This window comes from Rhea americana, unplaced genomic scaffold (assembly GCF_003343005.1).
Source record: "Rhea americana isolate MKP2758 unplaced genomic scaffold, rheAme1 scaffold_2, whole genome shotgun sequence".
Taxonomy (NCBI): domain Eukaryota; kingdom Metazoa; phylum Chordata; class Aves; order Rheiformes; family Rheidae; genus Rhea; species Rhea americana.
In genome coordinates, this window is record NW_028186149.1 from 5,981,956 (window position 1) to 6,004,088 (window position 22,133).

At 36.2% G+C, this 22,133-nt stretch overlaps 1 protein-coding gene across 1 annotated transcript in view; it reads right to left on the reverse strand.

Annotated features, from left to right (window-relative positions):
* UNC13C (unc-13 homolog C) overlaps positions 1-22,133 on the reverse strand; it is a 181,411-nt gene that overhangs the window by 52,902 nt on the left and 106,376 nt on the right. The window contains exon 17 of the mRNA XM_085303380.1: positions 14,277-14,362. Within this exon, the coding sequence (XP_085159506.1) occupies positions 14,277-14,362 (86 nt within the window). The remainder of the gene's footprint in view (positions 1-14,276; positions 14,363-22,133) is intronic.

A 22,133-nucleotide genomic window follows, 5' to 3' on the forward strand; every position in this document is an offset into this window, starting at 1 on the left:
AAAAAAAAAAACCAAAAAAACCCCACAAAAAACTAGTTCCTCAACTGTAATGCCAAAACTGTGTATGAAATTTAACTCCTGAATATAAATGATCCCAATCTTCATGATGACTATGTTAATATAGGAAAAGAAATAATTCATTACATTTATATTATCTGAAAAAGCAACCATGCAGTAGGAAAAAAAAAAACAAAAAAACAAAAAAMCACCATTTTGTGAGCGGTTTAGGTAGAGAGCATTTCTCATTTGTTTTTCCTGAAAGCTAAATTAAGATTATGCATGTACATATAGCTACTTAATGACTTTAACATAACCTATTRTATAAGAAGGAATTTGGTTCAAAGATACTCTTTGGCACCTTGCTATTTGTGACCTGCTGCAGAACATACCAGCTACTCAGTCAAATACCTTACTTACAGAAATCACGCATTAAAATTTGGATCAGTTGAAACTTGTTGAAGTCTAAATTGTGGCAGCACATAGTGATACATGATAAGGCCTTTGTCTCGTCTTAGTAATAGCTTTTTGGAAAAAAATACATCGAGTCTAGTTTTCCGCAGTATAAGAGCTCTGAAGGAACTGCTGTGCCACATCTGTTCATGAAGGAAAAATATAGACTACAAATTGTTTTTTAAAAAGGCAGTGTTATTAAGCAAACACTGGAAGCTGAACAACAGTAATACTGGGAATCTGTCTCACAAAAAGCATTAAAGCAGATAACAGCACAAGTATCAAAAAAGTGCACATATGCAACAAATAGTGGCATATGTTAAGGAAAAAGTGTTCCAGCCCTACTCTTCCACCTAGGAGTCCCATCATCAGATCATCATCAGTTTTTTCTGCACATCTCTCTTCTTGTGATGGGATAAATATCAGAAAAGCAGTAAGATTAAAAACTTTCATGTTGATCCAAAATTCAACAGAGTTTAATACATCGTAAGACACAGAGTATATACGACCACCAAAAGCATTTTGAATGCTATTTCCATCTTTAGCACATATATGGTTCATGGTACATCTGTCTCTAAGTCAAATTTCAAGAACCATGTTGCTGTGTAAACAGACCCCAAATTACGCTGAGCAGAAATTAACTCTGCATCTATTGGCAAGTGTAGAGTTATCGTACGTCTTAAGTATAGTTGGCAAAGATGGCACAATGTAGAAAAATTACACATTGTATCTTGTTACTGAACATTCAAAGTATATCTACTTTTCACGGATATAGAGATTATTCTGAAAATCTGTTCAGCATCATCAGAGCTGATTCCTTGTCTTTCAGTAGAGAGAAATCAGAATCTTCAATTAAAATGGATAAGTCTGGACCTATAAAAATTTTGGTTTCCTCCCTTAGGCACGGTGCTCAGTCTGTGGGGGTTTGAGAGAGAGACAGACAGACTTCTTTATAGTTCCTCTTTCTTCCAAGATTATAACCTCTATCTTTGCCTCTCCAATGCTCTACTTTCTTTTCCAGCCAGCTGCTTCAAACCCTGAAGTCCATTCCTGCAGTCTGTTAACTAACAGGCACTATATTCTTGCTCAAATCTTTGATTTCCTTCTCCCATGGCARTGAACTGTGGATCCACAAATCCTAGGCAGAGTAGTCCTCCTTTCACTTTCTGCTCGTGGCTTCCTAAAACCTCCACAGGCCTCAGGCCTCTCACCTGCTCGAGGTGTCACGTCTCTTGCACATTCTTAGTAAAGCAGAAGACAAATCTCTTTTCCTAGCTATCACGGTAATTTCAGAGCTTCTTTATTGCAGGGAGTCACTTAAAAAGTGAGCTAATACAGACACCCAGGAAGAATGATGTTCCCATGTAAATAATCTGCAATAGCAAAGAATTACCTCTTTTAAAATGATACCAGCCTTTTCCTATTGCTCCTTACTTGTACCTACATCATAATATAACATTATGCAAATTTTTCATATACATTTGGCTGTGAATCTGACATCCTCTAACCACTGAAGCATCCCATCCTCTGTTATACCACACACAGCTGAATACAGTACTCAGTACTCTGTCAGTACAAATGCAAGTGATCTGTAGATACTGTGAAATATATATCCTGTGTTTTTGTACATTGTTCAGTTCTTAGCTATGTGCTATTACTGGTGTAGAAGGGAATTCCTGTGCACCATGAATTCTGTCTCCCTTTCCCTTCCCTAGGCAACCGAAACCACCTAAGTGGGCCACACTAGAGAGCTATGATTTAACCAGATACATTAACAGGAAACTTTTATTTTTTATTATTTTAGAAAATCGGCACAGCAGTAATACCATAGTACTATACAATAAATAAAAGTGTTTCAGAAGTATACTATTAGAYAGTGAATTACTAAGTTTTGCGGGACTCAGCTTATCAAGAGCCCCTGTGGGCTCTCAGTGCCTTTTAAACATTACATTAGCATTTGCACCTTTAGTGCCTTTTCATTATGCTCAGGAAAAAACAGTAAACCCGCTCCTTTCTTAACGTTCCATTTGTTCATGTCCAATTGCTACTTGCTACAGTCCGATAAATTCTCCCTAGCATAATATCTTTGGTTATTAGCCTTGATCTTTGGTTATTAGCCTTGAATAGAACCACAGAGAGAAAGATGTAAACCTACTATCACGGTTCTTACTTTCCAGAGACCTGAGGAACGAAGGCCATATAATACATGACACAAAATATTCTTAGCTACATAGTACTGATGCTCAGGCAAAAGATTTGTATTTGCACATGCAAAATGTCACAACCATTTTGTATACATACATGCACATGGCCATAAATGTTATGTTCAATTTTCTGCAATTTCTTAGAATAATTATCTCAGCTGCACAAATATTTGCAAGATGTACAGTTGGGAATATATTTTCCCCCATATTTGTTCTTTGTTATGCTAGTCATTAGAGTTTTTGGTAAGACATAGATAACTGCCGTATAACCAAAACAGATTTGAAAGCAAGCGAGTACTTTGGGTTCATGTGTTGAACTTAAGATCTGAAGAGATACTTTGAATCAGCTATTTCTTTCTAAAGGTCAGTATACAGCAAAAGCAATATTTAGCTTTTGCTCATATTAAGTTATCATTTATGTTTTTTATTTTAGCCTCAGTGCAAGCTGCACAGTGCTTAATCATTACAAAAATCAAAATAATAATTCTGAGCTTACTTGTAGGTAGAAGAGTCTAACTTTAGAACACTGGCCATAATCTAGACACAATCCAGTTACTTCTGTCAATGTAGTTTCAAAAGGCACTTAAATACTAACAGTATACTTCACCAGGAGACTATATTCACCATTATTGTCACTTGGAAAGCTATCCTAACATTCTGCATTGGTAGGAAATTTTCCATAAGCCATTAGCGTAGACAGCTAGATGACGAAGTATGCGTTCAATCAGTGCTAGTTCTTGTAAGCAAGGCCAATCTTTGTCTGAGGCCAATCTTATCGCTGTCAAGGTCACTACACACTACCACTTAAATCTTTATTAAAAAAAAAAAAAAAGTGTACCAGATACATTGCATTCTCAATTGAGTTTAATTTCTGAGATTAATAACATTTTTCATTCAAGTTTTGTATGAATAGTTATTAGATTATAAAATGCAACTTAAGAATGTTTGCTATAATACCACAAATCAAGCAAATGCTTATTTTGGTTTTAGAAATGAGCTGCTGCCAATGATGGGCAAACTCATCCAGGATAGTACAACTTATACAGTATCATTTATTTATATTTTCTTTTTCAAGTTAAGACATAAATTATACTGCATTAGAAAAGAGTACAAAAACATCCTTGAATAATTCAGATYTTTTTTTTTTAAATCGAGGATGTTGTATCTTGGAAAGAGTATTTCAAGAGTCTTATAGAATGACTTGCAGCTACATATATAAGCAGGAAGTACACCCTAAATTCCAGATGTTAACCTGTGAGAAAATCAGAAAATATTCTATATTATCTAAAAAGCCATTTTGTATCCATATATATTTTCAGTCAAGTTTATATAAACCAAGTGACAGAGAAGAATACAGAGGCACATATGAGTCAGCCCATGAAAATTTTAACTGATATTAGATAGGTTTATCTGGACATAAAAAACCTTTCTAAAGATAGGAGCGTTACTATAGGCATTCTGAATCTAGATCAAGATCCATAGATGCTTTCCTCATTTCTGATAAACTTGCACAAGTTAATGGAAGTTTGAAACATTACAAGATGTGTATCTTCAGTTTGGATTTCTGTGTATTTTCTTCCAAGAAGAAAAGCTGGCACCATGTATTCCTACACAGATTTTTCCATTTTGGACTTTCTGAAAGAAAATGGCTGCATAATATAAGTTTTTCTAATAAAGTCCAGTCTTGGTTTGTGAAATTGTTTCTTACAACACTGCGTCATCCTTGAAATAAAACTGCCATTTATACAGTGTGCAAATTTGTTCAGCTGAGATTATGGCAAAAATACTAGACCTTTTTCATGACTGATTCTAGGTAACAGGGGTCTCTGGTAGAGCAAACCTAGTATCTTTTTTGTGCTGCTATTGCTATGAAACATTCCTCGTAGAGCAGTATATTTATTAAGCAATTTCTAAATCCATTGAGTTTTATTACAGGGACTTCTACAGTTCCCCTTAGTATGAATGGTACWTTACTCCATGCTACTTTATCATGAACTGATGACAAAAGTACGGATAAGACCGTCAACTGAAATACCTTGCTTATGAACAAATGCCTACACAAATTTGTAAGTCAGTGTACATTCTACAAGTTTTGGCCACGTGGAATGTCTAAATCTATATTCAGAAACCAAACTACATTGCCCAATTTTAAGAAATACTAAGCATGTCATTCCAGCATGTCTAACGAATGCTGTGTTCTGGCTGTCATTAATCAGCCACAAGGRTATCATGCCAGACTGCAGACCATCTTAATGGTTCATTTCAGGACAACATCTACCAGGTAGCATCCCTCACTAAACTACTTTCATGGCCAGCCCTAGATCAAATTCAAGCCAAAGTAGAAATAAAACACGGATAACATTAGCCAAAACAAATTTTGGCTAACTGGTTAAAAATGTGTAAACTATTATATGTTAAGGATGCTACAATCATGTGTTCTGAAGTAAGGTTTTCTCATAGCCTTACTCTACATTTTGATGGCTAGAGATCTAAAGCTTTGGCTGAAAAAGATTTCTGAGTGTTTTAGGATCCCTACAGAAATATTTTCAAAAACTGACAAAATCATTCAATCTATGAAATGCRCTACTATGACAGACTCTTAGAGCCCTTTAGATCATCCTCTCAATTTAAAATGATTAATTTGTTCACCATTGTTTGCAAGGCTGGCATACATTCCAAGATATACGGAGGATTAAAACRTATGTATTTTGTCTTTTGCACTCTAACATACTGCAGATGAAATGAAGTATGACTGATTGACTGATGATGAGTTAAATATTTCTGTTGGTTTAACTTTTGACAAATTGGTATTAATTCATGACATAAGGTGACAGCATCTAAATGGAAGAGGATTCTGTTAATGTAGGACATTTGTTGAAATGACACAAAATCACACAGTGTTCTTTCTGCTTTTCTGCTTTTTGTTCTCTTTTCCTCAGCTAACAAGCTGATTAAGCATGAAATAGGGTAAACATTGTAAGGGAGAAAAGTCTCTACTTCTGTAGTTCCACTCAGGAGCTAAATCTTTATTTATTATCTCCTCTTGCACTTTCAAGAACTTGGTGAAAATTCTTTTAATTAGCTTGAACTCTGGCCTCCTATCTATGCTAGTTAATATCTGGGAAACACACTACTTCTATGTCACGTATCTTGCAAGATGCTGAACAGGTACATAAGATATCAGTAAACATATTAACTTACACATATTACTTGAATAAAAGGAAATATAACAGCTTCATAAAATATAGACCTGAAACATCTGAAAACCACAAAATGTGTAGGCTCTGCTATGAACGGTTAAAAACGACAAAATGAAGACACTAAATCTTTATTTCACCAGTTGTACGTCTCATTTATAAGTAAATGAAGGTTTAACATTGAAATGCTGTTAATTCGGTTAATTYAGAAACACAAAGATTTTTAAGATGTTAAAAATAAAAAAGATTCRCCAAAGGCAATTTTTCACTTACGTTAAAAGAAATTTCTTCTGTTCTCCAAGATCTCCAAAACAGTTTAGCAATATAATCTCTTAACACAACTTACTATCTGATCATACATTAACTAGAAAGTTATGTACAGTACAGATCTTATTTTAACTGAATGCTTTCATATTTTTAAACTTCATAAACAATTGATTAGAAATGATATATACTATATGATACAGTTTCCACAAATGGATGAGATGTCCCAACAAACTACAGACCTGCAAGTATTAATGAAAATCATGTCTCCTCTTGCGGAGATATTCAAAGCCCGCCTGGATGCAACCCTCTCCAACATGCTCTAGGTGACCCTGCTTGAGCAGGGGGCTTGGACTAGATGATCTCCAGAGGTCCCTTCCAACCTTACTGATTCTATGATTCTATGTTTTTCTTTTTTGCAGTAGATAGCTCATACACTTGTTTCCATACCTTCGTAGGTTCATTACTGATACACTATGTAGTGGAAAGGGCTTCTGGACAGCAGTATATATTGCAATAATAATAACAAAAAAAAAAAAAGGTCTGGACTGTTCAGGGAATTGGTAATAGGATACAAAGTATTTCACTTTCAGGTAAATCATTGAAAGCTGTTAAAATGAGCTAAATCTTGTTTAGTGACCTTTAAGAAAGACATTGCCAGCCTAAATTCATCTCTAAGACAGTGAACAAAACCCACAATCACAACTGGCTTTAGCTGACATAGCCTTTGGCATATAAACTGGCCTAGAGTTTCTACAGAAGAGCCAGATACTGAACAGGTTGTGCAGACCAAATTACAGTTTTTAATGGGTAGCCAACCAGATACCTGCATAGCTGTGCTGCTGTTTGGATTTGCATGACTTGCAAAAATTCTGTGGAGAATTCTTTGGCATTCTGGCATTCTTTGAATAGACTGATGTAATTCAAACTAAAATATGCAGCTTTGCAGCATTTCCCTTCCAAAGAAGGTGGCAGAATCCTGGGACTGGCAGATGCTCCTCTGCCCCAAGAAGCCAAGGTGCTGTGTGTCAGTGACTGCTACAGAGACACTATGGAGGGAGCCGATAGCATGGAGACATTCAAGTGTCTTCATAGAAAGTAAGGAAAAAAACCCCAGAACAGGTCTGTAATTAACAGATTTGGGACTAAGGAAAACACTGACTTTAACATCTTGCTGCAACAGTACAGACCAGCAGCGCCTGCTGTGACTCTGGCTATGGCTTGCAAGGGTAAGTGGATTTGCAACACGTGACTCAAGTTACATATAAGAAAAGTGAGTTTTCTATTAAAAGAATGTGTTTTTCTGAGCAAATCCAGCAACAGCACCACGGACTTAAACCCTCTGCTACTGAAGTGAACAGAAAGACTCTAAATCTGATGCACCGGATCAGGCCACAAGAAAAAAAAAAAGCAATCTCAGAAAGATAATTTGTAACTGATTTAGCATGAAGCATTATACTCTGGAAGACTTCTCATCCCAGTGACACAATTAATTGATAATTAAGTATAATTTAAAATCATTTTGATAATATGAAGCCCTTTCTGAAAGGGCTCTTTGTGTTAAGATTAATATAATAAACTGAAAACTAAAACTGAAATATTTCTTCTGTCATTACTTCCATCCGCTACAACTGACCAAAAAAACCTCTCCCAATTCTTTCAGAAATATACTCTTTCACAGGATATTTCTACATACTCATTATTTCCTCTGCATTTTCTTCGAAATTTTCATCAAAATTTCTTTGAACACTTCGCAAACTTGATGGATTATGCCTTGAACACTTCTACGAGCTAATTAAACTGTGCTATTCACATTTTACAAATGAGGAACAGAGGTACAGGGAGACCAAGTGAATTTACTAAGGGAGTGTAGATAAATTGCGATAGGCAGCATAGATCTTCCTCACGGATTTCTTAAGCATACAATTTCACTTCCTTACTAACCAGAACCTGAGAAGGAAAGCACACTGTCTCATTCTGAATTGTGCCAGAAAACTAAATGGATTTACAGCTCTTTTTTTGTCTCCTTGCCTGCATCTGAAGGTGGCTGATCAATCCCTGATGTACTGCAATGCACTTTAAAAAATGATGTGACATCACACTTTATTTTCAAGGAACAGCTCTCAAAGTGATAGTCCATTTGCTCAGAGAGCACTGCTTTGCTTCACATTTCACAGCGGGAAGAACAAGTGAGCTCAAGGCTACCTGGTTAGCACTGGAAAAGGCAAAGCTGTGCATATCTTCCTGGCAGGGGTGAACACCTTACACGAAGTTCAAGAACATAAAATACTTAGATACACAGCATCTAAGAGATGTAACCTAGATGTAACCTACAACATCACGAAGGGTGTGTTAATCTGCCACAAACAATGGTATTTTCTACTACAAAATACTGTACTTACTATATTTTCCCCACTGTGTTGTACTGATGCCCTAAACATTGCTTCTTCACATTCAAGTGGTAAAGCCATGTGTTTGTTGATACACTCTATTACTTTCAGTAACATCTGGCATCACCAATACCCCCACAATCAGAAATAAAGAAGCTTTAACTTGTTAAGATTACTACAGGCTTCTAATACAGYGTAAGCACTCAATAGTACTTGTTGTAATTATGGTTCAGCATGCGAAAGCAAAGAAAATGGTTTAGGGGATGATTAAATGATACAGTGAGCATGTCCCCCAGTGCAAAGCAATGCAGTACTAGAAACCCCTTAAGTAGGGCCAAGTAAGCTGATATATKAATACAGCACAACACTGCCACGGAGAGACACAAACTCAGGTTCTCAATAGTTCTGTCCACTTCATTTTAGTGTGACTTCAAGAAAACAGTGCTATTTTGCTATGGCTACACTGCTTCTTGCCAAGCTTGAGGATCTCTGTGTTACATGCATTCAACTAGATTCTCATGCTCGCAAAACTCAGCTCTGCAGAACTTACAAAATATAGTTGCTATTGCTATCACCATTGCCTGTTACGTTGACCAAATCACATTCCTAGCTCCCTCCTYCTTTCAATCACCTCGCATTCAATTTTATGAGTTATCTGCCAAAGAAGAGATTGTTATTTTTCCCAATTCTATTCTGTTTGCCTCTGCTCTTACTCTCTGAAGCCCCTGTAAAAGCAAAATTTGACCATTCATCAGGATCATGATGATGGAACATACTTGCTGGAATATCTTCATTCATTAAAATTGAAAAGTTTCAGTTTGATACTGATGAAACCCTGAATTCTAGTGGATGTTGCCTTGCTTTCCCTCCCATACAAGTCTTGTACAAATAGTTTCTCTATAGTTTTCCTCTAAGACAAGGCTATATTCTTTCTTATGGACAACTTTGTCAATTGTTAACTGGAGTGAAAACAAGCTTGAAACGAAATAACCTTTTTCTGTGCAGCATTAGCCTTTGTGCTTTTTTCTACGCTGTCTTTGTGCTAGGAATCAATCAACGCCTGGATCTGCCTCTTCTCTTTCAAATCAATTTACCAATTTCTGTCATGAAAGAGGAATCCATCAGAGAAAAAGGCTGATATTTGCCTACGCATTGAAAATAAAAGGAAACTAAAAAAGCAAACCTATGTTAAGTGCACAAAATGGTGTGAAGATTTTATTTTTCTTCTCCTATTTTTGTAAGGCCTGGCACTTCAGAATCCTTTCACTGCAGGAGAGAGACTATCTACTGCCATACTGCAACAGCTACTTGGTTTCTGGTCTGATCCTGATCTTGACTTCTGGCCACAATCAATAGAGGTATTAGAGTAATATAATAATAGTAATTTGAAAGTTCTCTTTCTAACAGACTGGATAGCTTTGGACATTTGATCTTTGGACATTGACCTATTCAAAAGTTAGAGATACAAAAGGTGTGAAGAGGATACAAAGGAAAAAAGATGTTTTTTAAATTGTGTGGCTAATGTCAGCTCATTACTCTCTCACTATCTTTTAACCATCATATCTTTGTGCACTGAATAAAACAAATTTGTTACCATATGAGGTCAGAAACAAATCAGTGGCATTATTGGTGAAATGCTAGCGCCATTCTCATTGACTCATACCACAGATACAGAGCACTTTGAGGAGCAGACAGTGTAAAAGCAATGTCAACATCTTATAAGCTCAAATATGCTTATGTCAAGCAACAATCTATATTCAACTCTACAAATCATTGTTGCTTCATGAATAACCTGCAGAGGGGGGAAAAAAACAGCCAAATTCAATGAAGTCAAGTGCTTAGAGAGAAAAACATGACACTGTCCGCATGAAAAAATCTACACATGAAAATAATTCCAAGCTCCTCAGACCAGAAAGAGAATTTGAACTGGTGTGGAATAAATTTGTCAAAATTATCGTAAAAATTTAAATCCCCTTCAAAGGCTAAACATTGTTATTAACTTAAAAGGGAGGAAAATCTAGAATGAAGCAATGAATTAAATACTAGGTTGTACAGGAGCTTTGTTTGCAAAGCATATCAATCTGATACAAGGTAGCCCCGATCTCAGCAGCTGCGGAGACTGGATCTGTGCTTTGGGATGCCCCTTACTCCCTCACCTATAAAGCAAGCTAGCTGCCCCAGCAGCGGCCATCTAACCTGTCACACGCAAGGACTCTTCTTTGCTATATACAGACACATGCAGGCACTATATTTCTCTGCTCTAGCAAAAGACCACTGCTACAGAGACCACTCTTCCCACTCCCTTCATCTCAGCAGCAGCCTCTGATCTCACCCTCCTCAATCTGTCAAACGAGAACTAGACTATTTCTATTCCATAGCATGAAGAGGGGGAAGAGCAGCAGAGGGGTGAAATGCCTGCTGCCGCCTCATTCCCAAAGCCTACTGTTCCTATTGCAAGGGGACAGACAGCACTGCTGAGAAGCAGCTCTCCTCTCCCCAGCAGCAGCTGCTGCTCCAGGCAGCCTCTGAGCTGATGCAAGAGGATTTAGCTGTTCAGAGACCCGACCAGAAGAGCCATTCTCACTGCCGTCAGGGAAAAAGAGGGAAAGTGGAGCACGAACTAGGTGTTCTTGTATTGGGCTTCTCTTAGCAAATGGAATTAGGACATACTCACTCCCTGAATTTATGTTGATGGGAGTAGTTGCTTGATACATTTGGGAATGCAAAGAAGAAAGAGCCAGAAGTAAGATCTAGGTCAAGCTAATTTCACTCTTTATCATGTCAATGATCCTTTTGCAAATGATGTGGGACTACTTCATCTCTTGATCAGAGAAAAAAGAATCAAATTCATAACACAAAAGGTAACACAATGCATTTCTTGAGGAGATTAATATTAAATTGGATCAGGCAAAGGTTGCAATAACAGCCCTGGACTCTACATAGGAACAGATGGTACCCTATGTTAATAACCTGGAAGGCAAGGTTGGCATAGCAGAATGCAATGCATTTTAATGATGAACTCCATTAAAAATGGGACGATTGAGTGTGATGCTATTTAAGGTCTTGCTCCTAATCCCACTGAATTCAAAGGGAAAACCTTTGTCATTAATGACTGCAGCATCAAACTTATAGTCATTGTAAGATACCCAGAGAAAGAATCTGCTGATTTAACGGACAGTAAAGGTGGAGAGAGAAACAGTATGTTGCTCTGTACTTTCTTACTAGATTTATTGGGTTTGCCTGTTAAGGAATGAACAGGCTGAAACCATAGAATAATAATTTATGTATAGTTATCAGATTTTACAATTAAATTTTGACTTTATTTATTTTTTATACATAGGAACTGATTCACTACTAATTCCTGGAGCAACCTGGGGCTTTTAGGACAAAAAATTGACATTTGCACTCCTTGTAAAGACAGCATCCACAGCAACACAGAGATGAAAACAACATGCCTAGGGACTGGTTTGGAGTTGACTTAGAAAATCCAGTGCCTCTTATCAATCCTCTGTAACTTTTCCCACAGCATCAGGGTACTTCACTAATGTTTGTTTTCAAATCCTGATCCAGCCAAACATTCTACACTTCATAAAAGGTGTAACCAACTCTTTCTGAAGAGCTTCCTGTTCTGTTCTTTTCAATCAGGATAAAAAACACTGCTTGATTTGAAGCCTTTTGAATGACCAACAAGTTCTACTTTCACACAGGGCAGTCTATGGCAAATTATCTAGTTGCAATATACAGCATTTACAGGTAAATAACTTAAATGCTGTAATGTATTAGGACGCTGATGGCTGCCTGTGTACAGACAGATGTACTATAGCTTCAAAGTTATAAAAGTATGATAATATAATGCTATTGGAAATGCATATTAATCTGTGTGCTAGTTATCCATAAGAGCAATCACAACATTTAGTTGCTGAACCCCTATCTTCTGATATCTGTTCTTGTTTTAAAGCATTTCCAGACACAAGACTCTTCTCACTGATATTTCTAGAAACACTTTCTAAACAAAAATAGCAGCTTTCACTTTCTCTTCATGTTTCTCAGCTCTTTGCAGCTTTTAACTTTACTGATCTCTCTTGAAGGATGATCTTATCACTGGCTTTCCTGAACCTGTCCTGATTTTTTGGGACTAGGCTAAACAATCGTACCACACCTTAGGTCAAGTTTCTTATATCTGCTTCTTTCTTCATTCTACATATCATAGTTGCTGCTCTTGCAATTCTTTCCTCCCTTCCTTCCTATCGTTGAATTCTTTTGCTGTCTGGTATGTGCAAGTTCCACTTTCAAATAATATATCTAATAAAATAAAATAGTACAACAGCAAAGGAACAAAATAATTCTTCCATTAACAACCGTTCTAGTTACTTGCCTTTTCTCTCTCTTTTATCATCATAAAAATCTATGATTATATTATCAAAATACCACCACACTGCAATTATCATATTAAACTTTCTGGACCAAATAATACAGAAATTAATCTCCAAATACTGTTCTTATCATTTATGTCTGTTGAGTTGCATTGTTGTCTAAAACCAACCTCATACTTACTTTTACCACTAGCAGACATACTCTGAAGTTAGTGGCAGGCTTGGTTGAAGACAATGCAAGTTGTTACTTAAAAATCACAAAATTTGGCTTGTTCCAATTAGTTTTTTCTGCTTGTGTGAGTAAAAATTTTTGGAGGGCACTATAAACCCTTTTTCCGTTCTTAATTTTTAAACAAAAGATGAGAGAAATTGTATGTTCTTTGGTGATAACACTACTCTACATTATAATCCCTCTCATATCACCCTGAGGTTGGCCCTGAGTTTTCCAGTATAMACTGGACCGATTCCTTAACAACTCTTTCCTGAGATACTATCATTTTCCTTCCTTTCCTTCCCCCCTGCCCCTTTTTTGGAGAAAAATGTCTCTAAGGATTGCATATGTACAGAACCAACATAATACATTTCACCACATACCTTAAAATGCAAAAAAAGAACTTTCCAAAGCAATTTTGGTCCCTGTGGCTTCCTTTCTTTTAAGCTACATTCTTGGGGTCAGAGGGAAACTAAAATACTCCTTCATTTCTCTGACATTGTTTAATAGATACATAAAATTAGYGAAGTTCAATGAATGTCATAACAACTTTTTGCTCGGCATTCATCATTTATCAGAATTTTTTCTTTGATTTCCTTCCTTCATTTTTTTTTTAAGTTGCTAGCAGGTATATTTACTTGGCTTTCTGCAACAACCTTTTTAATGAGTGGAGATAAAAGCATTAGTTGGAGACCACCTGCTGTAAAGGGAAAAAAAAAACATTTCTTTTTTCCCCTGTGGTTAAACACAGTACTATCCTAAATAATAAAGGAAGAACTACAGTTGAGTATGTTGGAGTTCATATGAATACAATCTGTCTTTAAAGCACAAAAGAAGATTTAATTATCTATTTATGAGTTTTCTTCATTCTGAAAATGCTTCTTATGGGCACATTTACAACTTCCAGTCAGTGAAACCTGGGATACCTATAATGCTAACAAGGTTATTTGTGTTTCTTTTGATATTAATGATTTTTAGGTAAAAAGCAGTAGCATTTGCAGTTACACTACACTTCCTTTACACAACCCTTAAAAAAAAAAAGAAGAAAAAAAACTAAACCAAGAAACACCTAAATAAGTATATCAGAAAACTTTTACCACATGCATAAATCTGATGCCAGTTGTGATATGCACTGAAAATCAGTCTTGATGAGCTCTCTAATATAATTCATAGTTAGTATTAATTACCTTCCAGAGCATACTTCATATCCTGGGCAAACAGAGTCCACATGATTTCAGCACTGATTTTTCCCATGTTCAGCTCTTGAGGGAACCTGCAATCAATCAAATCACATCAGTGCACCTGCTGCTATAAATTACGTTTACAGTTGTACATTAGAAAGGCAAGTATTTCCACAAAATAATTATTTCCACAGAGTAATACCTTTAGTATGCACAGCACTGTATTTTGTTTTGTAAAATTATGTCAAAAAAAAMCTTTCTTTAGCCTAATGTTAGGGACCTGGCTAAGTAATAAGACATGTATTGCATCATTTCCAGCACCTAACATGTTTAAAAACTAGAATCAGATCTACCTTGCAGAGAGCTCCACAGATAAATTATATGACTTATGAAAAAGCTCAGATTGGCTCAGATCTTTAACTGCTGCAGGATTGCCTTAACTTCCTTGATTTTACACTGGAAAACAGTAATGTTGTCTGTGCAGCTGTATTAGTTTATACTAGCTGAAAATCTATTTCACTGTCTCAAGGTTTTCACTGCTCAACAGAGCACTTGGAAGCAAGGGATGAATCAGTAAACAATAGACAACGTATGAAGAATGCATACTCTTAATTACAACTTCTAGTTTTGGTCTTACATCATCTCTGAAAAACGGTCTTTCTAAATATTGCTGCTGTTTGCAAGTGRTTTTTTTTTCACATCTGTTTCATAGATGCACAGTTGCTTCTCACTCTACACAAAAGCTTTGATCTCCAGCTACCATCTTCATTGTTAGCCACTGGCAAAAGCTGACACTGCACTGATAGATACCATATGTTTCACATCAGATTTAAAAGAAGAGCTATTTGTTTATCCTTTTTTTAAAAAAAGTCTATCCTTATTCCATGTGTGGGACTGACACTACTATGAGTAGTTTTCAGCACACAGAAGAAAAGGAAAGCAGATGAATCATASAATCGGTAAGGCTGGAAGGGATCTCTGGAGATCATTTAGTCCAACCTCCCTGCTCAGCAGGGTCASCTAGAGCATGTTAGACAGGGTTGCAGCCAGGCGGGCCTTGAACATCTCCAGAGAAGGAGACTCCACAACCTCTCTGGGCAGCCTGTGCCAGTGCTCTGTCACTCTCACAGTGAAGAAATTTCCCTTCACTCAAGAGAAGGAAGTACTGCACAGAAGCTCAGACCAATAAATGACTGTTTATACTATAATGGTGCAGTGAACTAGCAATTCATCATAAATACATAAAATCATCAAAGATCAAATTCATGAAGCTGTGTGGCTTTTGGCTTAAGCCTATTGCACCACTTTACACCAGCAAAGAATTTGACCCAGAGTATTTTCATCTCTTCCTGAAGCTTTAATCAAATTCAGTAAATATTCTTTAAGAATTATAACAAAAATGTAAAACRTTTTAAAGTTCTCCTTACCAAAGAAAGAATTATTCAATGCTAGATTTTGTCTACTTGTAATGTAAAAGTGGCCATAATGCAAGACTGAGTTTGATAAAAATGCACCTGTTTGATTACAGGTATATACATATTTTAACTTGTCAAATACACACACACACACACACACACACACACACATTTCAATTATACTTTCACTATGTTTCTTAAATTACTGCATTTCTACACAGAATCATTGATTGATCCCACCTAATCTCAGTTAGGTATCTAAATTTCATTACAGCAGATAGAAACTCCCTGAGAAATACAAACTTAATGCCTCAAGTGGGTACACTGGTGAAATCCTTCCATTCCATGCCCAGGGTATGGAAATTTGCCATTGTATCTTTACATGGATACATTTTTGTATAGAGCCCTACAAGGTTGCCAGTCCCATGTATTTGCTTCATCCTAGCGAACATAGAGACCTCACGGTGGGAAATTACTGTGACAAAAATGATTTTAGAACATAAAGCGCAATGCATGTTAGTATAAATCATTTACCTTTCACATGTAATTAATTTGCTTCATGGCAGCTATGATCCTGTAGGTGTATTCTTCAGAGTCTGAAGTAATATATTTTTAATTTGTCCAAATCCACCAGTAATAGAATGTTGATCGTTAACCTAATCAACGTTTTCAGCCAGAAAAATTGACTTAACATGCTAATGAGTAACTAATATGCCTGTAGATCTCTCTGTATCCTGCTATTATGCACAAAACACACTTCCCCAAGCATGAACATGCTATGCTCAATACGTGATGCTTTCGAATGMCATCACGTAGCTCAACAGGGTTCAGCTAAACTTTCCATTTGTTTCATGAACACTTAATACAGTTTAATAATCTGACTTCTACAGACTCTAATCCTAATTATAGGACACTGTCTTAAGCACTACCATTTCTGTTCTCCACAAAGTAACACTGTAGCTCTTTCACTTCTTGTCGTTATGAACAATACTTGTATCAAAGCTGGCAGTAGATGGAATCTCCTAAGCAAACTGAACTTCTGGCTTTCAATGCTACTTTCACGAACTTGACAATTTATTACTGCAGCTCTGCCCAGCTTAGACAGACACACTCAATGCAAATGGTGACAAATATTGTTTTGACACATTAGCAATAACAATTTCATATGTGACTCATGGCTTTCTTTTATCCTGTCATTCATATCAATTGTGTTGCCACAAGAAAATAGATGTGTTTATTCCATTACTTTGCTTTGCACTCTTTATCCTGTTCATTGATGTACAACAATTTCAAACAGTACAAATATCTTGTACTGCAAAATCCATTAGATACAAGCTACTTATTAACAAATTTTACTGATTATAAAAATAATTTAYAAATAAATAGAATTTATCTACTAGGATTAAAATTCCTTTTGTATGTATGCTAATTATAATGGTTGAAAACTGAATTACATGGAGACATTAAAGCTACACTGTGTAGATAATCTGTTTTTATATTTTTCAAATACTGTTAATTTACAGAGGATTTGACAGTGATTATCAGAGTGTAATTGATAAAGCAGTTCTGCATAAATTATACGGAATGCAAAATCTAAGCTTTTTTTTTTTTAATTTACAACCAATTTCTGCATTTGTTAACATTAAAAACCTGGGAATAGATTTTCCCCTTGGTTTAAATTTACATAAATAATATTTATACATAATTGCAGTTAGCTATTTTTTTTAATGAATAACGTACAAATTGTACAGGATTGGCAGAAGACATCATGCAGACCAAAGATTTGCTCTGAATATTAAACTAAGGGAACTAAAGCTAAGAATTGTATCAAAAAGTAGTACAGAATTGTGATGGGGAAATAAATTAGAAACTATAATACTATGGCTACTATTTCAACCATTACATTGTCAGGAACGCAGTGATGACTGCCATATACTCTTTCTCTAGGCATCTAGTACGGGCTGAAAGGATAGTTGCTTGGACATTGTTCTGAGCCAATATTTTTATAGAATAATTGAACAATTTAGTTTGGAATGGACTTCTGAAGATCATCTAGCCCAAAGCAGAGAGAACTTCAAAGTTATATCAGGCTGCTCTGGGCCAGTTCAGCCTAGTTCTGAGCATCTCCAAACATGAAGATGCCACAACCTGTTTGGGCAACACATTCCAGTGTTCGACCACTCTCAGATCAGAATTTCCCTGCCTGTAAATTTTGTTCATCCTTTTGCTGTGTATTTCTCAGAATGGTCCATCTCTGTCTTTTCCATACAACAATTCTTTAGGAATTTGACAACTGCAATTAGCATTGCCCTTAGCCATCTTTCCCTCCAGCTGAACAGATGCTGCTACCTCAGCCTTTCCTCATACATCATGAGGAACCTAATCATCTTGTTGGTGGTCCTACATTGTAGATTTCCAGTTTGACAATGTTTGTCTTGTACTGGGTAATCCAAGTTGGAACCAACACTCCCAGGGCAGCCTCACAGCTTCAGATCAGAAGGGAGCAATCACTTCCCGCCATAGGCAGGCTATGATCTTCCCAATGCAGCTCAATATGTTGTTATGCTAAATACAACTCACTCCACTAATAGCTTAATTCATAAAGGCAGCATGAAATGGTGTCTTCTTAAAGTCCTCAATTGCAAAAATGGTAGCTGTGTTCTTCATGGTACATTGCTTTGAGTAACCTTCACTTATTTTTTCCTCTTGAAATTTATTTTAGTAACGAATGTTATGTTTTATATGTGCTCCTCTTCTATAAAAGCCTCAAAAAAAAAAAAAAAAAAAAAAAAAAAAAAAAACTGGAGTTTTTTTTGTTTGTTTGTTTGTTTTTGTTTTTGTTTTTAAAAAAAACACTCTGAGATTTCCATAGATAAAACAAAAACTGAAAACCAAATGACCATCTAAATTCTCATTCAAAGCAAGCAATCTGTATTTTAAATATAAACACAAAGAATTCCACTCAAACAGGCATTTTAAAACATGTCAAATTACCCACAGAAGTCTCAATTACTATCTATTTCATTTCCATTTGACAGAGTTCTTATAAAAGTATAGGGACACTAAAAGAAATCTCAAGTAAGTAAGTAAAAGCCTTGTAGCACTTCAAGTAAGCAAAAATTTTATATGCTTCGTTAGACGTTCAGCATCAGAAACAGGATTCTTCCACAAGTCTTTCAAATGTGCCAGAACTGAGCTTTTTCATTCAGTTAAATCCCACAGTATCTATCAGCGAAACTGATTCAGCTTCACTAACTGCAGCAGAGGTGGCTGCGCTCAGAAAATGTTTTAGATACTTTTTACACCAAATCCCAGACCTTGTGTTGATGAGCATTGAACAAAACCTCATTAACCTCCACACTGCTTGTAATGCAGGATATCTTGTACTTTTAGCTGCATTACTGCTAGGAGTTCAGGAAACAGGCCAGTGACTGCATATCTTATGAGACAGCATGGTCTCTTCTGCACTGTGACAGACAAATAATGGCTTTGCAGATCTCCTTCATGTCAGCAGTATTACACAGTTCAACACAGGAGTGATGAGGGCAGGCTGACTTACACTGTACCAAATAGCTAAAAACTGTGTCACACCTACTTCACATTTTATACTAATGTATCTTTATTTTTAATCTCCCTGTGTATTTTAAACCGTTTATCCCACTGTTATAATACCATTTGTGCATTCCCTTAAAAATAGCAGGGTCCAAGTATAACTAGAGACTGTAAAATACTGACAAAGATTTTATTTTTGTATGTACTACATACGAGTGCTAGCCTTTTTTCCCCTGGTGAAGCGTAGCTGGCATGGTACGCCCCACTCCTACCAAGATCTATCCTCAGAGACAGCTTATATATGAGTAGTTCCATTTACTTTAATATGGTTACTCAAGTTTCTAAACTTACTCATGTAATAATAATAATTTATTATTTGCATTACAGTAGCACTTAGACACTTCAGGTAGGTTCAAAAAATTACTACACTATTACACAGAAACTTTAAAATACGTAGTAAGAAAAAATCACTGGCATTCAAAATTCATAGTCTAAAAAGATAGGACAAAGAATGTGGAAGGTGACAAAGCAGAAGTGACTGGCCCAAGGTGCTACAACAGGTGAATGGCAGTCACTCCCAGAACCTAAGCTTTTGAATCTCCATTCTGAGCCCCCTGCCCTACCAGGAAGGGGTTCTAGTTTGTTTATACATGCATACATGCATATGGGTGTTTGCATGTGTGTGTGTGTGTGTGTGTGTGTGTGTGTGTGTGTGTGTGTATGCGTATACACACACACACACATATATAAATATACTATTATATACAGTATTACATGAATATTCAGAGAAAATGAGAATTAAGCAGGAGTAGAAAACTGCAGCAAATTAATTAGCATTCATTTGATATTTACACCTGATTACTCCCAAACAGCTTGTCTCTCCTTTCTTCCTAGTTTGCACTTTATCAGAGGGACATATTTAGTATTCTCTCAACCATACTGCAGTATCCCACCAAACTGAATTACCTTTATTATGGAAGATACTCATGCCATGAATTTGTACAATAAGCAATAATGCAGTAACATAAACCGCAGAGTTGAACATGACTGAGATTTTAACATGTCTGTTACACTTCAGCACCATTCTGTTCAGAATATATTTCTTCTAAAAACATGTATATATAGTAATGAATCAAATTTGCTTCCAAATGTCAAAAGCAGCAGTACTGCTTTTTTTCAACTGTAAGTTATGTTTCTGGCTAAAACTAATGACATAAGAAGTTATATAGTTCTACTTTTTTCCCTAAAAGTAACTTGCTTATAAAAAAAGGCATACTCAGAGACTACTGAAGAGAATCCTACATGACAGAAGTTCGTAACAGTCACTATTCACTTACTTGCCTATTTGGGGCCAAAATTGAAGACCAGTGTTGACACATATAAAATACATACACAATTGAAAGTACTGAAAAAATTCAGTCAAAGCATGAAAATCTAAAGAAGAAAAGGCTTCAAAAAGTCCTCCATCAGATTTCGAAAATTCACARTCAAATTCCTCACAAACCCAGGTGGTTAAATTTGTGAAGAAGTTCTTCCCCAAACAAACATAGAACAACTAGAGTTACACTCAGGTCTGATTCACCTTTTCTTATTAATGTTTGATGCTACAGTAGTTTCATCAAAAGATGAATAAGCACAATAACAAACTATCCTTCACTAAAAGACTAAAACTATTTTTCAATTCCAAAAGCAAGTACCAGACAGCTCAGAATTTCTTAGTGTGATTTTCTGCTATGCATAGGATGATAATGGCTGTTAAACCTGGGGCTTGGATTCAACACTCTAGCAAACTCAAGAAAAAGAGATCAAGTCTCTTTTTACTGTAAAAAGAGCTGGACTGCACAAGGTACTTGTGAAATGGTTAATCAGAGTTAAACTGGGTAGTCTAAGTTTTGCTGGTGGAAAAAACAAGACTGAGATATCATTTCTAACTTACATGAGCTGGAGACCACAAAGGCCTGAAGAATTTGTAAAAAGTACAGTGATGAGTATGGAAGACAGAGCTTACTGGGTGTCACAGTTTAGTGCTAACGCTGATCTGGTTGTTCTGAGCAAGGAGATATCTGCTGTTTCTGCTGCAATCAAGGAATCAAGAATCTACACACACGCTTATGTAAATAAATACTGAACCATATCACATTTTTCTTGTTCTAATGAAAACAACATTACATGCCCCTGGATTTCAGTTCTAAGCAAAAGAAGCAGAGTTATTTTTCTTTTTCCTAGGCTCTATATTAATTGTACTCTAGGCATGCAATTACTAGAGTAAATCCCAAGTCCTCTCTCAGATCAAACTCTCTGAAAGAAAACCCAAACTACCATTTAGATAATTAACTATAATTTGCAAACTCTTTTTTTTTCCTGTTCATAGTGAGAGGAGATATATTGGAATGAACATGAGAGCCACATTTAACTGAAAAACAGCATGCATCCTAGAATTTTCCTAGAATCCTAGGAAATGAATCCTAGATACCCAGTAAGCTCTTAATCAAGTTGGAGGAAGGGCAGCTAGCAGCATCCATTCTAAAAGGATGATGGTAGCTGTGATCTGCTCTCTTAAGTAGAGGAGCTGTAACTCTGGGAGCTATTAAGCAACACAGAATAGTGAAGATAACCTCCTAAGTCTCCTGTGTTATGAAATTCTGAATATCTGTCATTACTAAGCTCATTATTATACAACCTAGCTAATCCCTGATCACTATGGTAACTAAGCACAATTGTCTTGGTCTATATGTGCCGTCCTTGTGTGCATTGTTAATTCCGGGATCTGAGAACTWTGCAGTGTTTATTGGCTACCTGAATACCTATTTCCAAGTTGTTTCTGAATTTCCTTTCCAAAACTCATGCTGGACTTCCTATTTACAACAATTAAAGATTCATGGATACAAGATACATG